Source organism: Piliocolobus tephrosceles, chromosome 6 (genome assembly GCF_002776525.5).
Source record: "Piliocolobus tephrosceles isolate RC106 chromosome 6, ASM277652v3, whole genome shotgun sequence".
NCBI classification, from domain to species: domain Eukaryota; kingdom Metazoa; phylum Chordata; class Mammalia; order Primates; family Cercopithecidae; genus Piliocolobus; species Piliocolobus tephrosceles.
In genome coordinates this window covers 62,263,161-62,281,532 of record NC_045439.1, presented here as the reverse complement: position 1 = coordinate 62,281,532, position 18,372 = coordinate 62,263,161, and the positions used below count along the sequence as shown (strand labels likewise).

At 37.9% G+C, this 18,372-nt stretch overlaps 2 protein-coding genes across 8 annotated transcripts in view; one reads left to right on the top strand and one right to left on the bottom strand.

Moving 5' to 3' along the window:
* The window catches only part of KLHL28 (kelch like family member 28), a 38,917-nt gene extending 31,026 nt beyond the window's left edge, over positions 1-7,891 (bottom strand). Inside the window, exon 1 of one of the 3 annotated variants that reach the window (XM_023222619.2) lies at positions 7,761-7,891. Coding sequence is in view for 1 of the 3 variants with exons in the window: in XM_023222618.3 (XP_023078386.1) it covers positions 6,779-6,820 (42 nt within the window). In the remaining 2 variants the exon portion in view is untranslated. Of the gene's footprint in view, positions 1-6,778; positions 7,393-7,511 lie in introns of those variants that run through there. The other 2 variants (XM_023222620.2, XM_023222618.3) reach the window with 2 other exon arrangements.
* Positions 7,892-8,098: 207 nt separating this feature from the next.
* The window catches only part of TOGARAM1 (TOG array regulator of axonemal microtubules 1), a 108,543-nt gene continuing 98,269 nt past the window's right edge, over positions 8,099-18,372 (top strand). For all 5 annotated transcript variants that reach the window (XM_023222635.1, XM_023222636.1, XM_023222634.1 and 2 more), the window contains exon 1: positions 8,099-10,382. In XM_023222635.1, the coding sequence (XP_023078403.1) occupies positions 8,337-10,382 (2,046 nt within the window). In that variant the 5' untranslated portion in view covers positions 8,099-8,336. The remainder of the gene's footprint in view (positions 10,383-18,372) is intronic.

The window sequence follows — 18,372 nt, the reverse complement described above, 5'->3', positions numbered from 1 at the left end:
TTGGGAGGCCGAGACAGGCAGATCACGAGGTCAGGAGATCGAGACCATCCTGGCTAACATGGTGAAACCCCGTCTCTACTAAAAAATACAAAAAACTAGCCGGGCGAGGTGGCAGGCGCCTGTAGTCCCAGCTACTTGGGAGGCTGAGGCAGGAGAATGGTGTAAACCCGGGAGGCAGAGCTTGCAGTGAGCTGAGATCCGGCCACTGCAGTCCAGCCTGGGCCACAGAGCAAGACTCCGTCTCAAAAAAAAAAAAAAAAAAAGAAAGGGAAGATTACAAGTATACCTAATCATTTCTATTAAAAAAAGGAAATATTATACAATATGTACTTTTAAAGGTTACCTACAAGAGGAGGTATGGAATAAACTAGAGAAGACAGAGATAGAAGGCAGACATCTTTGAATATACTCTGTTTTATAGATTTGATTGTGGAATCAGAAAAGTATTTTACGTAATTACAAAGCACAATTAAATCTTAAACACACGATCCGTAAGAAATTTGAAAATACAAAGGAAGAAAATATGTACCTAGATAGTGGCTTTACCATATCATTCCAAATAACTTTAAAACAGTAATCTGATAGTCTCTATTGAGATATGCCCTAAAATATACATCTTACGCTGTTTTCAGTAATGCATTGTTGATGAGGACACCATTTATTTGTAATGTGACACTGTTAATGTGTGCATTGTGCTATAAAGCAAATGAGTAATGATATAATATTCTATCAACCCTAGGGTCACTGTGATCTAGGATTCTTGGTATGGGAAAAAGAAGATAAAGATATAACACTAAGATGTTAATTATGAGCCTCATAGTCTGTATTTGAATAAAAAGTATCAGAATAAATATATGTATATAAATAACAGTAAATATTCATAATACATAATTTCTATATAATCTATAATATATATTATGATGTATATTATTATATAATATATAAATATAATATATAAATATTATAATATATAAATGTATATTGTAATATGATATATAAATGTTATATATATTAATATTATAAATATATATTAATATAATATATAAATAAATATATAAAATACATGTGAGCTATACATACATATTAAATCTATGTAATATTAAGGAAATATATGTAATATTACATAATATATGTAATATAAGTATTATATTTATAAATATTTATATAAATATAAATAAATATAAATGAAATATATGTAATACTAAGGAAATATATGTAATATTATTTTAAGGAAAAAAAATTATATTTCCTAGCTCTGTCTATTGAAAAGGTCTAGAAACTGACCATCCCAGTAGCAAAGAACATTTCTAGCATTCAGGTGTAGTCCTTAAATACCACTTCCCTCAAAGAGCACAGAACTCCTTGGGCAAATAGCTGATATCATGTCTGGGGCAGAAGATGTCAAGACAAATTTGGAATCTAAATCCTAGGTAGTGTAATCCTAGCACTTTGGGAGGCTAAGGTGGGAGGATAGCTTGAGCCCAGGAGTTTGAGACCAGCCTGGGCAATACGGTGAAACTCCGTCTCTACAAAGAAAAAAAACGAACAAAAAAATTAGTTGGGTGTGATGGCACACACCTGTAGTCTCAGCTACTTGGGGGGCTGAGCTAGGAGAACTGCTTGTGCCCAGGAGGTCAAGGCTGCAGTGTGCAGTGATCACACAACCGCACTCCAGCCTGGGAGACAGAGTGAGGCCCTGTCTCAAAATAAATAAATAAATAAATCCTAGGTAGCAAGAAAGCTATCAAATACTACAAGAGTCGTATAAAAAATATTCAGGGGCCAAAATGAATAGGCTTTCACTAGTTAAAGACAGGACAAACTGATCACCAATAATAATAACTGCAATTGATTAAAAAATATCAGATATGTTAAATGCGTGAGTTAATAATGATACTTAAAAAAAGTCCTAATGGTCACCACTGGAGGATGCTAATGTACCAACTCATTATTTGAAACCTAGTAAACAAAGAGAAAGAATCAAACATTTATTATGTCTTTCCTATGCTGACTGTACTACTGGGTTTTGAAATAGATGAGTTTGTATGTTTTTGTTTTTTAAGAGATAGGGTCTAACTACCTTGTCCGGACTAGTCTCGACCTCCTGGTCTTAAGCGATCCTCCCACTTTGGCCTCCCAAAGTGCTGGGGTTACAGGCCTGAGCCACTACACCTGGCCAAATTTCTGTTTTTAAAAGTATCCCTGTTAATAAAGAAGGAATAATGGAATATTACCATTTTGCATCCTTAATAAATATTAGGCATTGATTGTGAAGGGCTGTTTATATCACAGAAAGAGAGACAGCTAGATAATTGGACCTTCTGATGGAAAAACATAACACCCATGAGTATTCTCACGTCCCACCCCCAACACACACCAAAGTCAAGCCAATTAAACTACAGTCAATTCTCTAGCTCCAACTATTAATTTACACAAAATATAGAAAATAGAAAAATCATGTTAAACAATACCAGAAAGATGCAATTAGCAAAAACATACTGACTGTGAAAAATCTTGTAAAATAAATTAAATTCTTCAACAAATAAACTGCAAGAAATAAAGAGAATGCAACTATAAATTTAAAAGACATATCAATCAAATACAACCTGTGAACCATACACTTGTGTGTGCACCCACATATTTAGAAAACAGCTGGAAATTTACAAACTGACTGGATTATTAATATATTAATTAGTCACTGCTATTTTTTGTTGTTAAATAGTGGCATTGTGGTTGTGTTTTTAAGAGCTTTTTTCTTTTACAAATACATACTGAAATTGGTGTACAATGGTGCAATCACAGCTAACTGTAACCTTGAATTCCTGGGCTCAAGGGATTCTCCCTCCTCAGCCTCCTGAGTAGCTAGAACTACAAGTGCATGCTACCATGCCTGGTTAATATTTATTATTTTTATTTTTTGTAGAGATGGGATCTCACTATGTTGTTCAGGCTGGTCTTGAACTTTTGGCCTCAAGCAATCCTCCTGCCTTGGCCTCCCAAAGAGCCGCGATTACAGGTGTGAGACCCCATAATCAGCTGTATTGAAATATTTGTAGATGAAATAATATGTTGTTAGGATTGCTGCAAAATAATAAGGGATGAGGGAACGGAAGGGGATATAGATGTCATCATGAGTTGATAACTACTGAAGACGTGTGATAGGTAAATAGATATTCATCATATTATTCTGCTTTTACATGTTTTTGAAATTTTGCACAGTAAGAGAGTTTTTTCTTAAACAACAAAAACATAAGGCACTACATTTTGAATAAGACTTACAGTTTTAGAATCCTAAGTTCAGAGAGGTTAAATGAATTAGCAAGATACATAATTAGTAAAAAACATTACTGGGACTAGAATGTTTTCTTAATCTTAGAACAATGCTCTCTACACAGTACATTCAAAAAAGTAAATGCCAAACAATGTTGAGCTGCTTAAAATATTCACTGAATCAATTTATAATTGTTATCACTTCTCATAAAATGAAATTATTCTACAAAAGAGCATCTAGAATACCTTTGACTGTCATATGTAGCAGTTGATGTTCTAAGCTTTTTACATGTATTAATTCCTTTCATCCTCAGAGCAACAATATAATAGGTACTGTTATTATTACTACCATTTTGCAGATAAAGAAATTTGAGGCACAGAGAAATTAAGTCCGAGGCAAGATTTAAACCTTGGCACTCTGTCTACATAATTCTTAAATATTCTATTACACTAACTCATAATAAGCTCAGAGTTTCTTAATTGTATTAAAATTTTAACTCAAACAAGAAATTAAAAATGTTCAGAACAGAAATCCAAAGAGGATAGATCATTCATATAAAATCTTTAAGAAAATATACACACATTAGATACAAAAATACATCAGGGCTTTAAAATGAAATAAAGAAGGATCCATGGAACAATCATTGCCTTCTGGTATTTGTCTAAAAGCAGATTTGGTATAGCAGGTTTCTCCATATCGCTGCCATAGTTTTTGTTCTTTCTTTTTTTTTTTTAACGATAAAACACTTAATAGTATTCTGAATCTTGGTAACTGCATTAGTCAATATCGAATAAAAAGTATCTATTGGAAATTAAAATAAAATCAAACTTTCCATAGTCTATAGTAACTTAACTTTAGCCTCTGAAACCAAGTTAATAAAGGTCAAGTTTTGAGTTTAGTCCCTATCTACTTAATTGACACTAAGCCACAAAACAGTGGTGCTGAAATCAGTTGGGAGGCAATTATCTGCCACCATATAAATATAGATCACACCCAGAGTAAATAAATGGTGAAATCAAGATTACTACAAAAAAAAATTCAAAGAGACAGTTTTCTTTAAAAGGAGAAAATAACTGATTTATGAAATTAGGAGAATATTTTATCACATCCGCTCTTTTCTTAAATTTCTTTCCCACAGTTCAACTTTCCTCATAGGATAATTCAACTAATAATGGTATATAATTTTATCAGTGAGCCTATGGAACAACTTAGGATATTTTCCTTTTATCTGAGATTTGACTTTTATTATTACTTGACAAACAAAAGTAAAATCAGAAGCCTGTTAGAACTCTTACTGGATGTGGTAATGACTTTAGGAACTTGCTTTCTTCTGTGTCATTTCTGAATCCATGTTATGACAGGCGTCTAAGTTACATAATTAATACCTGTCCACTGAAAAACTGTTTGCAACAGACGTGAAATTCTGTTAACTTATACATAGTAACTAATATGCAACACAAGTTGGATTTTTCTTTAAAATTACAGTTTTGACTGAAGACAGAAATATGTAATGGCTTTGGAAGATAAACCTAAGTAGATGAAAATATATCACTCATCTACATCAAGAAAACTGATTCAATGCTGTATAAAATAAGCTCATAATTTCTTAACTTATTAAAGTGTTACCTCAAACAAGAAACTAAAAAGATTTTGAATAGAAATCCAAAAAGGATAGATTAAAATATATATAATCTTCAACCAAACAAGGATTGAAAGAAAAAATAATGAATTTAAAAATATATAATCAAACGATACATAATAAAATATACGAATGGAAAAAATCTTAATTTTATCCTAAAGTTTCAACACTGACCTCCACCAAAACCTTCTCCAAGCTCTAAGCAAATGTGAGTTTTACTTTCTTCCTCTATCCAATTACTCTTTTGTGGAAACATCCATAAAATGTTCCACAGTCCAAATGTAGAAGATGTAACCTCAAAAAATTCTTGTGAGGATTAAATGACTTAATATTTACTAAGTACCTAGCATGGTGCCTGGCACATAGCAAATACTCAAAACATGGTGTTATTATAATTGCTTGTTAATAGTAATAGCAACTTTCATTTGCATAGCATTTCTTCACAATAACTTCTCAAACTATACAAAATTCTTACTAGTTTACAGAATTCACACTGACGTTCAATATTCCTGGATGTCTGTAAAATCTGAGTAAGAACAGAGAAAAATCATAGTGATTTGCCCAGGTAACTACTGTGTTACCTGATTCTGAAAATAAAGGAGGTTTTAGGGCAATTGTGTTTACCCTTAAGTTCAACTAAAAAAAATTAACATACGTAGCACACACATTCCTATAATTCACTAATTTAACCACACTCTTGAAATTATTGAAATTTTAAACTTGTTTTAGCTGAATTTGCAATTTTCAATGTATCCTTAACCACTTTTTAACCTTCTGAGGCGTACTATTAATAAAACACCTGATAGTGTATTCTACTATTCTAAAAATTGATTATAAATTTGTACTCTCTCTATATATGATTAAATACGAAAGGCTTTTTAAGTCAATATACGAAGAATTCCTAGATTTCCAAAGATTTAAAAAAAAAAACTGCTTCGTAATAAACAGAATACACACTCAATGAATGAGATTTATGTTCCACAAAATAGCTCTAAAAGATAATCAGTAAGACGTGATGCTGATGAAGTCCCATTTCCTAAATATCCACTACGGAGATTAATGCATCTTCTAAGTCTTCAATCAAAGAGACAAAATATAACAGATATAAAATAAATTGCAATCTGTAATGTATAGTGATTCACAGGGACCTAAAAAAAGAGTCAAAAGGAAGACTCATCTTGCTTTGTTCCCAGGAAAAGGGCATGATAACTGCTTAAGTATCCACGTCTCTCATTTAAGACTTTCGAAGCTCCTTTTCTGTGATTCCATGATTACCACACAACCTCTGGTTATTAACTTGGCTTCCCAAGTTCTTGGATACAAGAAAGACTGCACTGGATTTTCAACTTGAAAATTCTGATTCAACATAAACTGGCACTGTAATGTGTACATCATTCTCTAGGTTAGTTTGAACTGGGTTCCTCAAGTCTGGGCAATACATGGGTCTACACATTTGAGCTTCTTAGGTTGGGACTACGAGAAACAGACACTTTCTCATTGACAACTGCTACAATCATTTCTTGTTTTTCACCTCCTTGTCTTTAACTTGTCCCTAAAATGAAACATGTTAGCCAAATCTAATTTAGGCAGATTCATTTAAACACGAAAATGGCTTATTAAAACCCAAGTAACAGCCTAGAATTTAAACCAAAACATAGGATGTATATTTACACAGCCTCATTTACATTAAGTCTATTCCCCATCCCCACCCCCCAAAAAACAAAACTGATATTCAAATCTTACTTTAAGGCAAAAATTCAGAAATTATTTTTGCGCTCGCATCAGCTGGCAGCATTATTTATAAAGCTGTTTAGCATATGTGACTCAATTATCCCAAGACTTTAAAAAGTATTTAAGAGAAATCCCACCTGGTACAGAGAAGGGTAGGAATACTTGCATTTGAAGTGCATAAATTTGGGTCTTCAAATAATAACTTAGACTTTTCGCACGAGTCATTCAAAAGTAATTGTATTAATACTCCTTCAAAAAAAAAAATCTCTCTTCCACACTCCAAAGCATTCAGGCTCACACTAGACACACAGCTCTTCCACTGTGTTCGTTTAAGTATATTTATGATAAGGAGAAAATGCACACAAAATTCTCAGTTCGCCTAAAATAAATAAATGTCTACTATTATTCCTAAATCCACAGGGCAGAATTCTCTTAGAACCGTGATGCCAAGAACTTCCACCGCAAGTGAAATTGTCTTCGCAATCTCTGTCTCTAGGAGACTGAAAGGCTGCAGAGATGCTTGAGGATCCTGCAGGGAGGCTAGGGCGGCAGACGGAGGGGGCGGAGGGAAGGGGAGAGTCCCACAGAGGAACTGCATTAGAAGGAAAGACTTTGATAACGTCTAAGGGAGAGGCGGTTAGCTACAGGGGAAAAAACAAAAAACAAAAAACAGACCTATTTCCAGATTATGTACGTTGTAAAGAAAACGCAAAGTGATGAGGGTAAGGAAACGTGGTCAAAAACAAACAAAAACAAAAACAAAAATTAACCCTCTACGGCCGGAGGGTTAAGAGAAGTCGACAAAAGGAGAAAGGGGAGGAGGGCGGGGGCGAATAAAGGCCCCAAAGACCAGGAATTGAAAAAAAGTACCCGATTTGTGAGCTCGGCCGTGGTCCGGATCTTCTGTCCTGATAAGCAGATGGCAAGAGGAAAGGATCACAGTTACTCAGGGTGGCAGAGAGTAACGCGTTTACAAGGGTAACCAGCCCTGCACAAGAAGATGTCGTCTCTCCTTCCACCTGCTCCGCTCAGTCCTTTGCCTCTTACTCTTGCACCAGTGGCATTCAGGCAAAACACTGCCAAAGTCTGCGCCGCTGGAGGACAGCAAAAGGAAAATACCTGAGTCCCAGTAATCACACGGGAAGCGACAGGAGGAGGAGCCGCGGACAACTGGAGCCTGGGCTGGATCCTCACTAGCTCCGGTCAAACCCCAACTCTTACGGGTGGGGCGGGCAACTTCCGCCCAGAGCAAGGAAAGCGTCACATCCGTCTAATGTCTTCACCCCTCCTCCCTTCTCCGCTCTAGCTACGTTTGCAACGTTCTGACTTCCTCTTCCAGGAGACTTTGGCCTAGTCTCAACACCTGACGTGGACTACATAACCCAGCATTCATCACGGCAAGTGGATTTCCGGGTCAAGAGGTCCGCGCTGGGTACATCACCATGGAAGCAATCGGTTTGGTCACGTGGTGCCCTTGGTTACGCCCGGTGGCAGCGGTGGGGTCTACGGCTGAAACGGGGGCCATTTTGCCAGAGGCTGCCTCCCGGAGTTGGGGGCGGCCTGGCGGCGGGCTGAAGCTGTTCTTTTTCCTCTTCTGCAGCTTGGGGCTTGGAGAGGATCTGGAAGTCCGGGCTCCATCGAGCCCTTCGGAGACGGCAATGGTTTCTTCCAACCACCGCCACCTGACGACCCTGCATGGCGGCTGCGCCCTCCGCGCTGCTTCTGCTGCCGCTCTTTCCAGTTCTCTCTGCCTATCGGCTCCAGAGCCGCAGTCGTCCTTCCGCCCCAGAGACTGATGATAGTGGAGCTGGGGGCATTATGAGAGGAGAGAAAAACTACTACTGCCGTGGAGCTGCGGGGGACCACGGTTCCTGCCCCACTACAACTTCGCCTCTGGCCTCGGCCCTCTTGATGCCCTCGGAGGCAGTCTCAAGCAGCTGGTCTGATTCTGGAGGCGGTTTGTCTGGGGGAGATGAAGAGGAGACTCGGCTCCTTCAACTCCTCCGCACCGCGCCGGATCCTTCTGAGGCCTTTCAGGCTTTGCAAGCTGCTTTGCCGCTGCGGGGCGGTCGACTTGGCTTCCCCCGACGCAAGGAAGCTTTGTATCGGGCACTGGGCCGAGTGCTTGTGGAAGGAGGTAGTGATGAGAAGCGACTCTGCTTGCAACTTCTCTCAGACGTTCTCCGGGGTCAGGGGGAGGCAGGCCAGCTGGAAGAGGCCTTTAGCTTAGCACTTTTGCCTCAACTAGTTGTCTCGTTACGGGAAGAGAATCCAGCCCTGCGGAAAGATGCGCTGCAGATCCTGCATATATGTCTGAAACGTAGTTCTGGAGAGGTGTTGAGAACGCTTATACAACAAGGACTGGAAAGTACCGATGCCCGACTTAGAGCGTCCACAGCACTACTGCTTCCCATCTTGCTTACTACCGAGGACTTGTTGCTTGGTCTGGATCTCACCGAGGTGATAATATCCCTAGCCCGAAAGCTTGGTGATCAGGAAACAGAAGAAGAATCTGAGACAGCTTTCTCCGCACTTCAACAAATTGGGGAGCGACTTGGCCAAGACAGGTTTCAATCTTATATTTCTCGTCTCCCCTCTGCCCTGAGGAGACACTACAATCGCCGCCTGGAGTCCCATTTTGGAAGTCAGGTTCCTTATTATTTGGAACTTGAAGCCTCTGGATTTCCTGAAGATCCCCTTCCCTGTGCAGTGACTCTTTCCAACAGCAATCTGAAATTTGGGATTATTCCTCAGGAGCTGCATTCACGATTATTGGATCAGGAAGACTATAAGAACCGAACCCAGGCCGTCGAAGAACTAAAGCAGGTGCTGGGAAAATTTAACCCTAGTTCTACTCCTCATTCTAGTCTTGTTGGCTTCATTAGTTTGCTATATAATTTGTTAGACGATTCTAACTTCAAAGTGGTTCATGGCACACTTCAAATCCTGCATTTACTGGTTATTCGCCTTGGAGAGCAGGTACAGCAGTTCTTGGGACCAGTTATAACAGCTTCTGTCAAAGTACTGGCAGACAACAAATTGGTGATCAAACAAGAATACATGAAAATCTTCCTCAAGCTAATGAAGGAAGTAGGACCTCAGCAGGTGCTTTGTTTACTCCTGGAACATCTCAAACATAAGCATTCCAGAGTGAGAGAGGAGGTGGTGAACATTTGCATCTGCTCCCTGCTGACCTATCCTAGTGAGGATTTTGACTTGCCCAAACTGTCCTTTGATCTTGCCCCAGCCCTTGTAGATAGCAAACGCAGGGTACGCCAAGCAGCTTTAGAAGCTTTTGCCGTATTGGCATCATCAATGGGCTCAGGTAAAACCAGCATCCTTTTTAAAGCTGTGGATACTGTTGAACTGCAAGATAATGGAGATGGAGTGATGAATGCTGTGCAGGCCAGATTGGCTAGGAAAACCTTACCAAGGCTAACAGAGCAGGGATTTGTGGAATATGCAGTACTGATGCCATCTTCTGCCAGGGGTAGATCAAACCATTTGGCACATGGAGCAGATACGGACTGGCTTTTGGCTGGTAACAGAACTCAGAATGCACACTGTCACTGTGGTGACCGCGTGAGGGATAGCATGCAAATTTATGGATCTTACAGTCCAACTCTCTATACCCGAAGGGTATTAAGTGCAGGAAAAGGAAAAAATAAATTACCGTGGGAAAATGAGCAGCCTGGAATCATGGGAGAAAACCAGACCTCCACTTCCAAGGATGTAGAGCAGGTATGCTTCTCTAATTTTCTTGGTTCGAAAGTGTGAAGAATTTAAATGAAAATATGCCTGCGATGACTGAAGGGTGAGTCTGCTTGAGGGAAACATGTTATGCTTTGTTCTAAATCAATTTTAAATCCACTGAATGTTGATGTGGGTACTCATAATGGTACAGATCACAAAGGACCATTTAATAGGCTTCCTGCTTGATAGATTTAATTAAATTTGAGATACGTGATATAGACAATACCTAGATTCAGTTTGAGTTTGTTACTGTGGCATGTCAGTTTATCTCATCATACAACAAACATTGAATACCTAGTAGGTGCCAGATAGAGCTAAATTCTGGGAATGAAGATGAGGCCAGTTTCACACAGTATAGGAAAAAGGTCAGACCTAGGAATTAGCAATTAACAAATTCGCTAAGTGCTGAAGTAGAAATATAAAGAGTCCTGCAGGAATACTGAAGATAGAAAAAATAATTCCACTAGAAAAGTAAAAAAAAAAAAAAAAAAAGCATCCACAGAAGATACGACGTTTGAACTGAGATTTTACCCCTAAAGCTTTTATTTAAAAAATTCCAAATCTATAGGTAAGAGTACAATGAATACCCATATACTTCATCTATATTTACCAGTTGTAACATCTTGACATATTTCCTCCATATTTGCTGAACCTTTGAAAGTAAATTGTGGATATCTTGAGATTTCACTCCTAAATATCTCAGCATATATCTCCTAGGAATGACATTCTCTTTTATATCCATAAATCATTATTGCACCTCAGACTATCAGTAGTAATTCAGTAATATGTAGCAGACAGCCTGTACTTAAATTTCCCCAATTGTCTCCAAAAGTGTTTTATATTTCTTGTTTTACTTTTGTCATCCAGGATCTAGTCAAGGTTCATGTGGTTAATGTTCCTTGTAATTTTATCTAGAATAATATCCTGCTTGTTGTTTGTTTTTTTGTTTTTTCATGGCTTTGGCCTTTTATAAAAAGAGTTTGGGGTAGTTTTGTAGAATGTCCCAAGTTTTAAATTTATATGTTTACTTGATTAGATTCAAAATAAATATTTTTAGGAAAATATTACATAGGAGATACGTATATATGAAGGAGAAGCTAAGTAGTGTGAACTTCACAGTACATTACATTATGAGGCAAATGATATCAGGTTGTCCCATCGCTGGTGATGCTTAATTTTACTGTTTGGATAAGGTAGTAATAGCCAGATCTCTCCATTGTAAAGGTATATTTTTCTCTTTAGAATTAGCATATAATCTTAGAATTAGTACATAGAATTAGCATATAGCATAATAGTAAAATGATACTTGGAGACCGTAAGAATATCCAAACAACTTTTCACCCACTGTGTTTAGCATCCACCAATGGTCTTTATCTGTATTATTTATTATACTGGGGACTTACAAATTGTAAATTTGTTTTTGTTTTTGTTTGAGATGGAGTCTTGCTCTGTTGCCCAGGCTGGAGCGCAATGGCGCAATCTCAGCTCATTGCAACTTCTGTCTCCCGGGGTCAAATGATTCTCCCACCTCAGCCTCCTGAGTAGCTGGGATTACAGGCGCCCACTGCCATGGCCAGCTAATTTTTGTATTTTTAGTAGAGACAGGGTTTCACCATGTTGGCCAGACCTGTCTCAAACTCCAGACCTCATGATCCACCCGCCTCAGCCTCCCAAAGTGCTGGGATTACAGGCCTGAGCCACCGCGCCCAGCCCAAATTGTAATTTTTAAATTTGGCCAGGCAGGGTGGTTCACACCTGTAATGCCAGCACTTTGGGAGGCCAAGGCAGGCAGATCACCTGAGGTCAGGAGTTCGAGACCAGCCTGGCCAACGTGGTGAAACCCCCATCTCTACTAAAAATACAAAAATTAGCTCGGTGTGGTGGTACACACCTGTAATTCCAGCTACTCGGGAGGCTGAGGCAAAAGAATCACTTGAACCCAGGAAGCTGAGGTTTCAGTGAGCTGAGATCGCATCACTGTACCCCAGCCTAGGCAACAGAGGGAGACTGTCTCAAAAATAATAATAAGAAGAAGAACAAATTAATTGCAAAAAGAGTAATTTAAAAACATTGTAACATTTCTTCTCTACTATCTGCAATTCTTTTTTTTTATGTGTAATAATTATGTATTATTTTTTGTTACTAAATTTTTTTTAACTTTTTTGTGCTAAAAGTGTCCCAAATTTGACTAGTGACTGGCTCCTGTGTCCTTTTAACATGACTGTTCTTTAGTCTTTGAGCACTTCCTTAACATAACATTTGGGATGATTGCTTGAGGCTAGGAGTTGGAGACCAGCCTGGGCAACATAGTGAGATCTCATCGCTACAAAAATAAAAAAATTTAGCCAGGCATGGTGGTGCATGCCTATAGTCCCAGGTACTTCGGAGGCTGAAGTGGGAGGATTGCTTGAGCCCAGGAATTCCAGGCTGCAGCAGTGAGCCATGATTGTGCCACCGCACTCCAGCCTGCTCAACAGAGCAAGACCTAGACTCAAAAACAAAATGAAACAAAACAAGAGTAACATGATGCCTAGCCTTACTTTGGTTTTTTCTTGCTTCAGACTTGGAATCAGCAATTTTTTCAGAAGTCCTAGTACTGCCTTTTTATTGGGCAGTGGTATTTGAAAACAAAAGTCTGAGTATAGATTTGCTCATTGCTATTTCTTGCCATTGTGGTTTCACCCTTTCAGTGGACAGAACCAAGGAGTATCTGTTTTTTGTTCGCTTGTTATTTAATGCATTTAATACCTCCAGTTCAAAACTAGTACTACAGGGTTCTTTCTCATCTTCCTTTATTCCATATCTGAATCTCCCTTTGTTCACAATAAAATCCCTGCTTCCCAACACCAGCAATATTTATTCATATGCTGTATCCTACAGTAACCCCCCCCCAAAAAAATTGCTAGACCAGTAATAGCAACCAACTACCTACTAAATAAAGTTTAAGATTTCATTACAGTTCTTTTTCTATTTAGAATTATTCCACAGTCAGAATTTTGTGATCAAACTTTTCTTAAATTAAGTCTTTTGTCTACATAATTATTATTCAAACAGTGTGATGAAAGATGACTAGGCACTTGCTAAGTGTGGATAGATCTCAGTGAATTTCAGACTAAAGGAATAGTGTGTTTAGAGACACTGATTATATGAAAGAACTTAGTAAATTAAGAGAATGGGGAGTTTTTGCACAGCAGACACAAGGGGCCTAGTGGGAAGTAGCAGATGATACTGGAGATGTAGATGGGGTAAAGTATGGAGATAATATCTTGCAAATAATGAGTTTGGACCTTCTGCAATAGACCTCAAATGGGAGGAGGTGAATTGAGTGTTCTCTCTGGTTCCTTCCAATGCCAAAATGTGTAGAATTTTTGGAAATAATTTTCAGATTTATATAATCTGGTTATATGTTATATCCTTGTATTATAAGCATTATCTGGCAGTGGTGATTTTTTTTAAGCATTACTCTTAAGACTGATTGTCATGTGTCAAGTCTAAGATGTCAGTGTATATATTATTAAAAAGATTCTGGTGCTGGCCAAAGCAACAAGAATCTGAAGATAAGTGCGTTTCTGAAATGCCAGCATAGACATATTTTGCTTTTGAAAGATGCTATGGTGAAATCAAAACTTTATCCAGAAATCAAGTTGTAATTACTTGTTCAAAAAAGGTCTTAGAGGAACTATTTTAATAGAGGACAGGGAATAAATATCTAAACAGTTTATGTGTGCAGGTTTTAAAACCATATATACATACATATTTTAAATTATTGGACTTTATGTTTTATTTTTTATTTATTTATTTTTTTGAGACAGAGTTTCACTCTGTCGCCCAGGCTGGAGAGCTGTGGTGTGATCTTGGCTCACTGCAAGCTCCATCTCCCGGGTTCACGCCATTCTCCTGCCTCAGCCTTATGAGTAGCTGGGACTACAGTAATTCTTCTGCCTCAGGCTCCCAAGAAGCTGAGACTGCAGGCTCGTACCATCATGCCCGACTAATTTTTTGTATTTTTAATAGAGATGGGATTTCACCATGTTGGCCGGACTAGTCTTAAACTCCTGGACTCAAGAGTAGGTGGGACTACAGCTACTACAGGCACCCACCACCATGCCCGGCTAATTTTTTTGTATTTTTAGTAGAGATGGGGTTTCACCATGTTAGCCAGAATGGTCTCTGTCTCCTGACCTCGTGATCTTCCCATCTTGGCCTTTGCCCAAAGTGCTGGGATTACAGGTGTGATCCACCGCACCCGGTCTGGACTTTAATTTTTAAAGCAGTTTTAGGTTCTCAGCAAATTTGAACAGCGAATACAGATAGTTCCCATATACCCCTGTCCACACAGGAACAACCTGACCCACCTCATCCTGTACTTTAGGGGTACATTTGTTATAATCCATATTATAATAAGTGAACCCATATTAACATGTAATTATCACCCAAAGCCCATAGTTACATTAAGGTTCACTCTTGTGTTGTACATTCTATGGGATTTTGGCAAATGTATCCATGTCTTATGTTCAGTACATTCTATGGGGTTTTGACAGTGTATCCATGTCTTGTATCCACCATTATAGTATCATAACAGTAGTTTCAGTGCCCTAAAAATTCTCTGTTCTTTACATGTACATTCTTCCCTTCCTCACCCCATTCCCAACCCTTAGCAACCAGTGGTCTTTTTTTCTGTCTCCATAGTTTTGTCATTTCCAGAATGTCACATACTTGGAATTATACAGTATCTTGCATTTTCAGATTGGTTTCTTTCACTTAGTAAAATGCATTTAAGTTTCCTTTATGTCTTTTCATGGTTCCTTCCTTCCTCCTTTCCCTTTCCCTTTCCCCTTTCCTTTCCTTTTCCCTTCCCTTCCCTTTCCTTCCCTTCCCTTCCCTTCCCTTCCCTCCTCTCCCCTCCCCTCCTCTCCCTTCCACTGCCCCCCCTTCCACACCCTTCCACTCCCCTCCACTCCCCTTCCCTTCCCTTCTTTCCTTTTTTTTTTTCTTTTTTGACAGAGTCTTGCTCTGTTGCCCAGGCTGGAGTACAGTGCGATCTCGGCTCACTGCAACCTCTGCCTCCCAGGATCAAGTAATTCTTCTGCCTCAGGCTCCCAAGAAGCTGAGACTACAGGCTCGCACCATCATGCCCGACTAATTTTTTGTATTTTTAATAGAGATGGGATTTCACCATGTTGGCTGGACTGGTCTTGAACTCCTGGACTCAAGCAATTGCCCACCCTGGCCTCCTGAAGTGCTGGGATTACAGGCACGAGCTACCGCGCCTGGCCTATCAGATGTATCTTTTGAAAATATTTTCTCCCAGTTTGTGTCGTGTCTTCTCATTCTCTTGACATTAACTTTCTCAGAGCAGAAGTTTTAAAATTTTCATAAAGTCCAATTAATCAGTTTTTTCTTTCATGGATCATACCTTTGGTATCATATCTAAAAAGTCATCACCATACCCAAGATCATCTAGGTTTTCTCCTGTGTTATCTTCTAGGCATTTTATAGTTGTACAATTTACATTTAAGTCTATGATCCATTTGGAGTTAATTTTTATGAAGGGTGTAAGATCTCTTTCTAGATTCATTTTTTTACGTATGCATGTTCATCAGCACCATTTGTTGAAAACACTGTCTTTTCTCCATTGTCCTTACTTCTTTGTCAAAGATCAGCTGACTGTATTCATGTGGGTCTTTTTCTGGGCTCTTTACTCTGCTCCATTGGTGTGTCTATTTTTGCCCATAACACATTGTCTTGATTACTGTAGCTTTATGGTAAATCTTGAAGTTCTGTAGTGTCAGTCTTCTGACTTTGTTGTTTTCCTTCCATGTCGAGTTCACTTTTCTGGGTTTTTTGCCTCTCAGTATAAACTTTAGAATCAGTTTGTTGATGTCCAAAAAATAACTTGCTGAGAATTTGGTTGGGATTGCATTGAATCTATAGATCACATTGAGAAAAACTAACAGCTTGACAATATTGAGTCTTCCTGTCCACAAACATGGATTATCTCTTCATTTATTTAGCTCTTCTTTGATATCTTGCATTGGAGTTCTATACGTTCCTCATATAGATATTGTACCTATTTTGCTAAATTTATATTGAAGTATCCTACTTTTGTATGCTAATGTAAATGGTAATTTTTTTTTTTAAATTTCAAATTCCACTCGTTCATTGCTGGTATAGAGGAAAATGCTTGACTTTTGCACATTAACTTTGTGTCCTGCAAGCTTGCTATAATATAATCATGTATTAGTTGCTGGAGGATTTTGTTGTTGTTGTTAATTCTTTGAGACTTTCTATGCAGACAATCATGTCATCTGTGGACAAAGACAATTTTATTTCTTTCCAATCTGTATACTTTTTATTCCTTTTCTTGTCTTACTGCATTAGTTTGGACTTCCAGTATGATATTGAAAAGCAGTGATGAGAGAGGACATCCAGGACATCCTTGCCTTGTTTCTAATCTTAGTGGGAAAGTTTTGAGTTTCTCATAAATATGATGTTATCTGTATGCTTTTTTGTAGTGTTCTTTATAAAGTTGAGAAAGTTCCCCCTGTATTCCTAGTTTACTGAGAGTTTTCATCGTATGTGGATATTAGTTTTTGTCGAATGCTTTTTCTGCATCTATTGATATAATTATGTGATTTTTCTTAAACCTGATGATGTGATGGGTTATATTAATTGATTTTCAAATGTTGAGCCAGCCTTGCATACCTGGGATAAATCCCACTTGGTTGTGGTGTATTATTCATTTTGTATATTGTTGGATTCAATTTACTAATATTTTGTTGAGGATTTTCACATGTTTGTTCATGGATGATATTGGTCTGTGGGGATTTTGTTTTGTTTTTGTTTTTGTTTTTTTTCTTATAAGGTCTTTGCTGGTTTTTGTATTAGGGTAGTGCTGGCCTTGTAGAATGAGTCAGAAAGTATTCTCCCTGCTTCTATATTCTGAAATTAATTGTAGAGAATTGGTATAATTTTTTTTTTAAATGTTTAGTAGAATCCACTAGTAAACCCATCTGAATCTGGTGCTTTCTGTTTTGGAACATTTTTAATTACTCAATTTCTTTACAGATACAGACCTAGTCAAATTATCCTTATTTTCTTGTATGTGTTTTTGCACATTGTGTCTTTCAAGGAATTGATCCATTTCATCTGGGTTACCCAATTTATGAACATAGAGTTGTTAATAGTATTCCTTTATTATCCTTTTAATGTTTCTGTGATTTGTAGTAATAGTCTCTCTTTCATTTCTGATACTGGTAATTTGTTTCTCTGTTCTTCTTAGTTAGCCTGACCAGAGGCTTACCAATTTTATTGATCTTTTCCAAGAACCCACTTTTGTTTTTGTTGATTTTCTGTTGATTTCCTGTTTTCAGTTTCACTGATTTCTGTTAATTTTTTATTTTTTCTTTTTCTCCTGCTTACTTTGGATTTAATTTGCTCTTCCTTTGCTAGTTTCCTAAGATGTGCACTTAGATGATTGATTTTAGATCTTTCTTCTTTTCTGATATATGCATTCAATGCCATAAATTTCCTCTTTTAGGCACTGCTTTCACTGCATACCACAAATCTAGATACATTGTATTTTCATTTAATTCAAAATATTTTAAAATTTCACTTGAGATTTCTTTGACTTATATGTAACTTAGAAGTGTGTTTAATCTACAAATATTTTGGGGTCTTCCATCTGTATTCTGTTCTCACATTGCTATAAAGAACTACCTGAGACAAGGTAGTTTATAAAGAAAAGAGATTTAACTGACTCACAGTTCCTCATGGCTGGGGAGACCTCGGAAACTTAAAATTATGGCAGAAAGTGAAGACGAAGGAGTCACCTCTTACATGGCTGGAGAAGGAGGAAGAGAGGGCAAGGGGAGATGCCATACAGTTTTAAACAACCAGATCTCTTGAGAACTCACTATTATGAGAACAGCAAAGGGGATATCTAACCCCATGATCCAGTCATCCCCCAGTAGCCCCT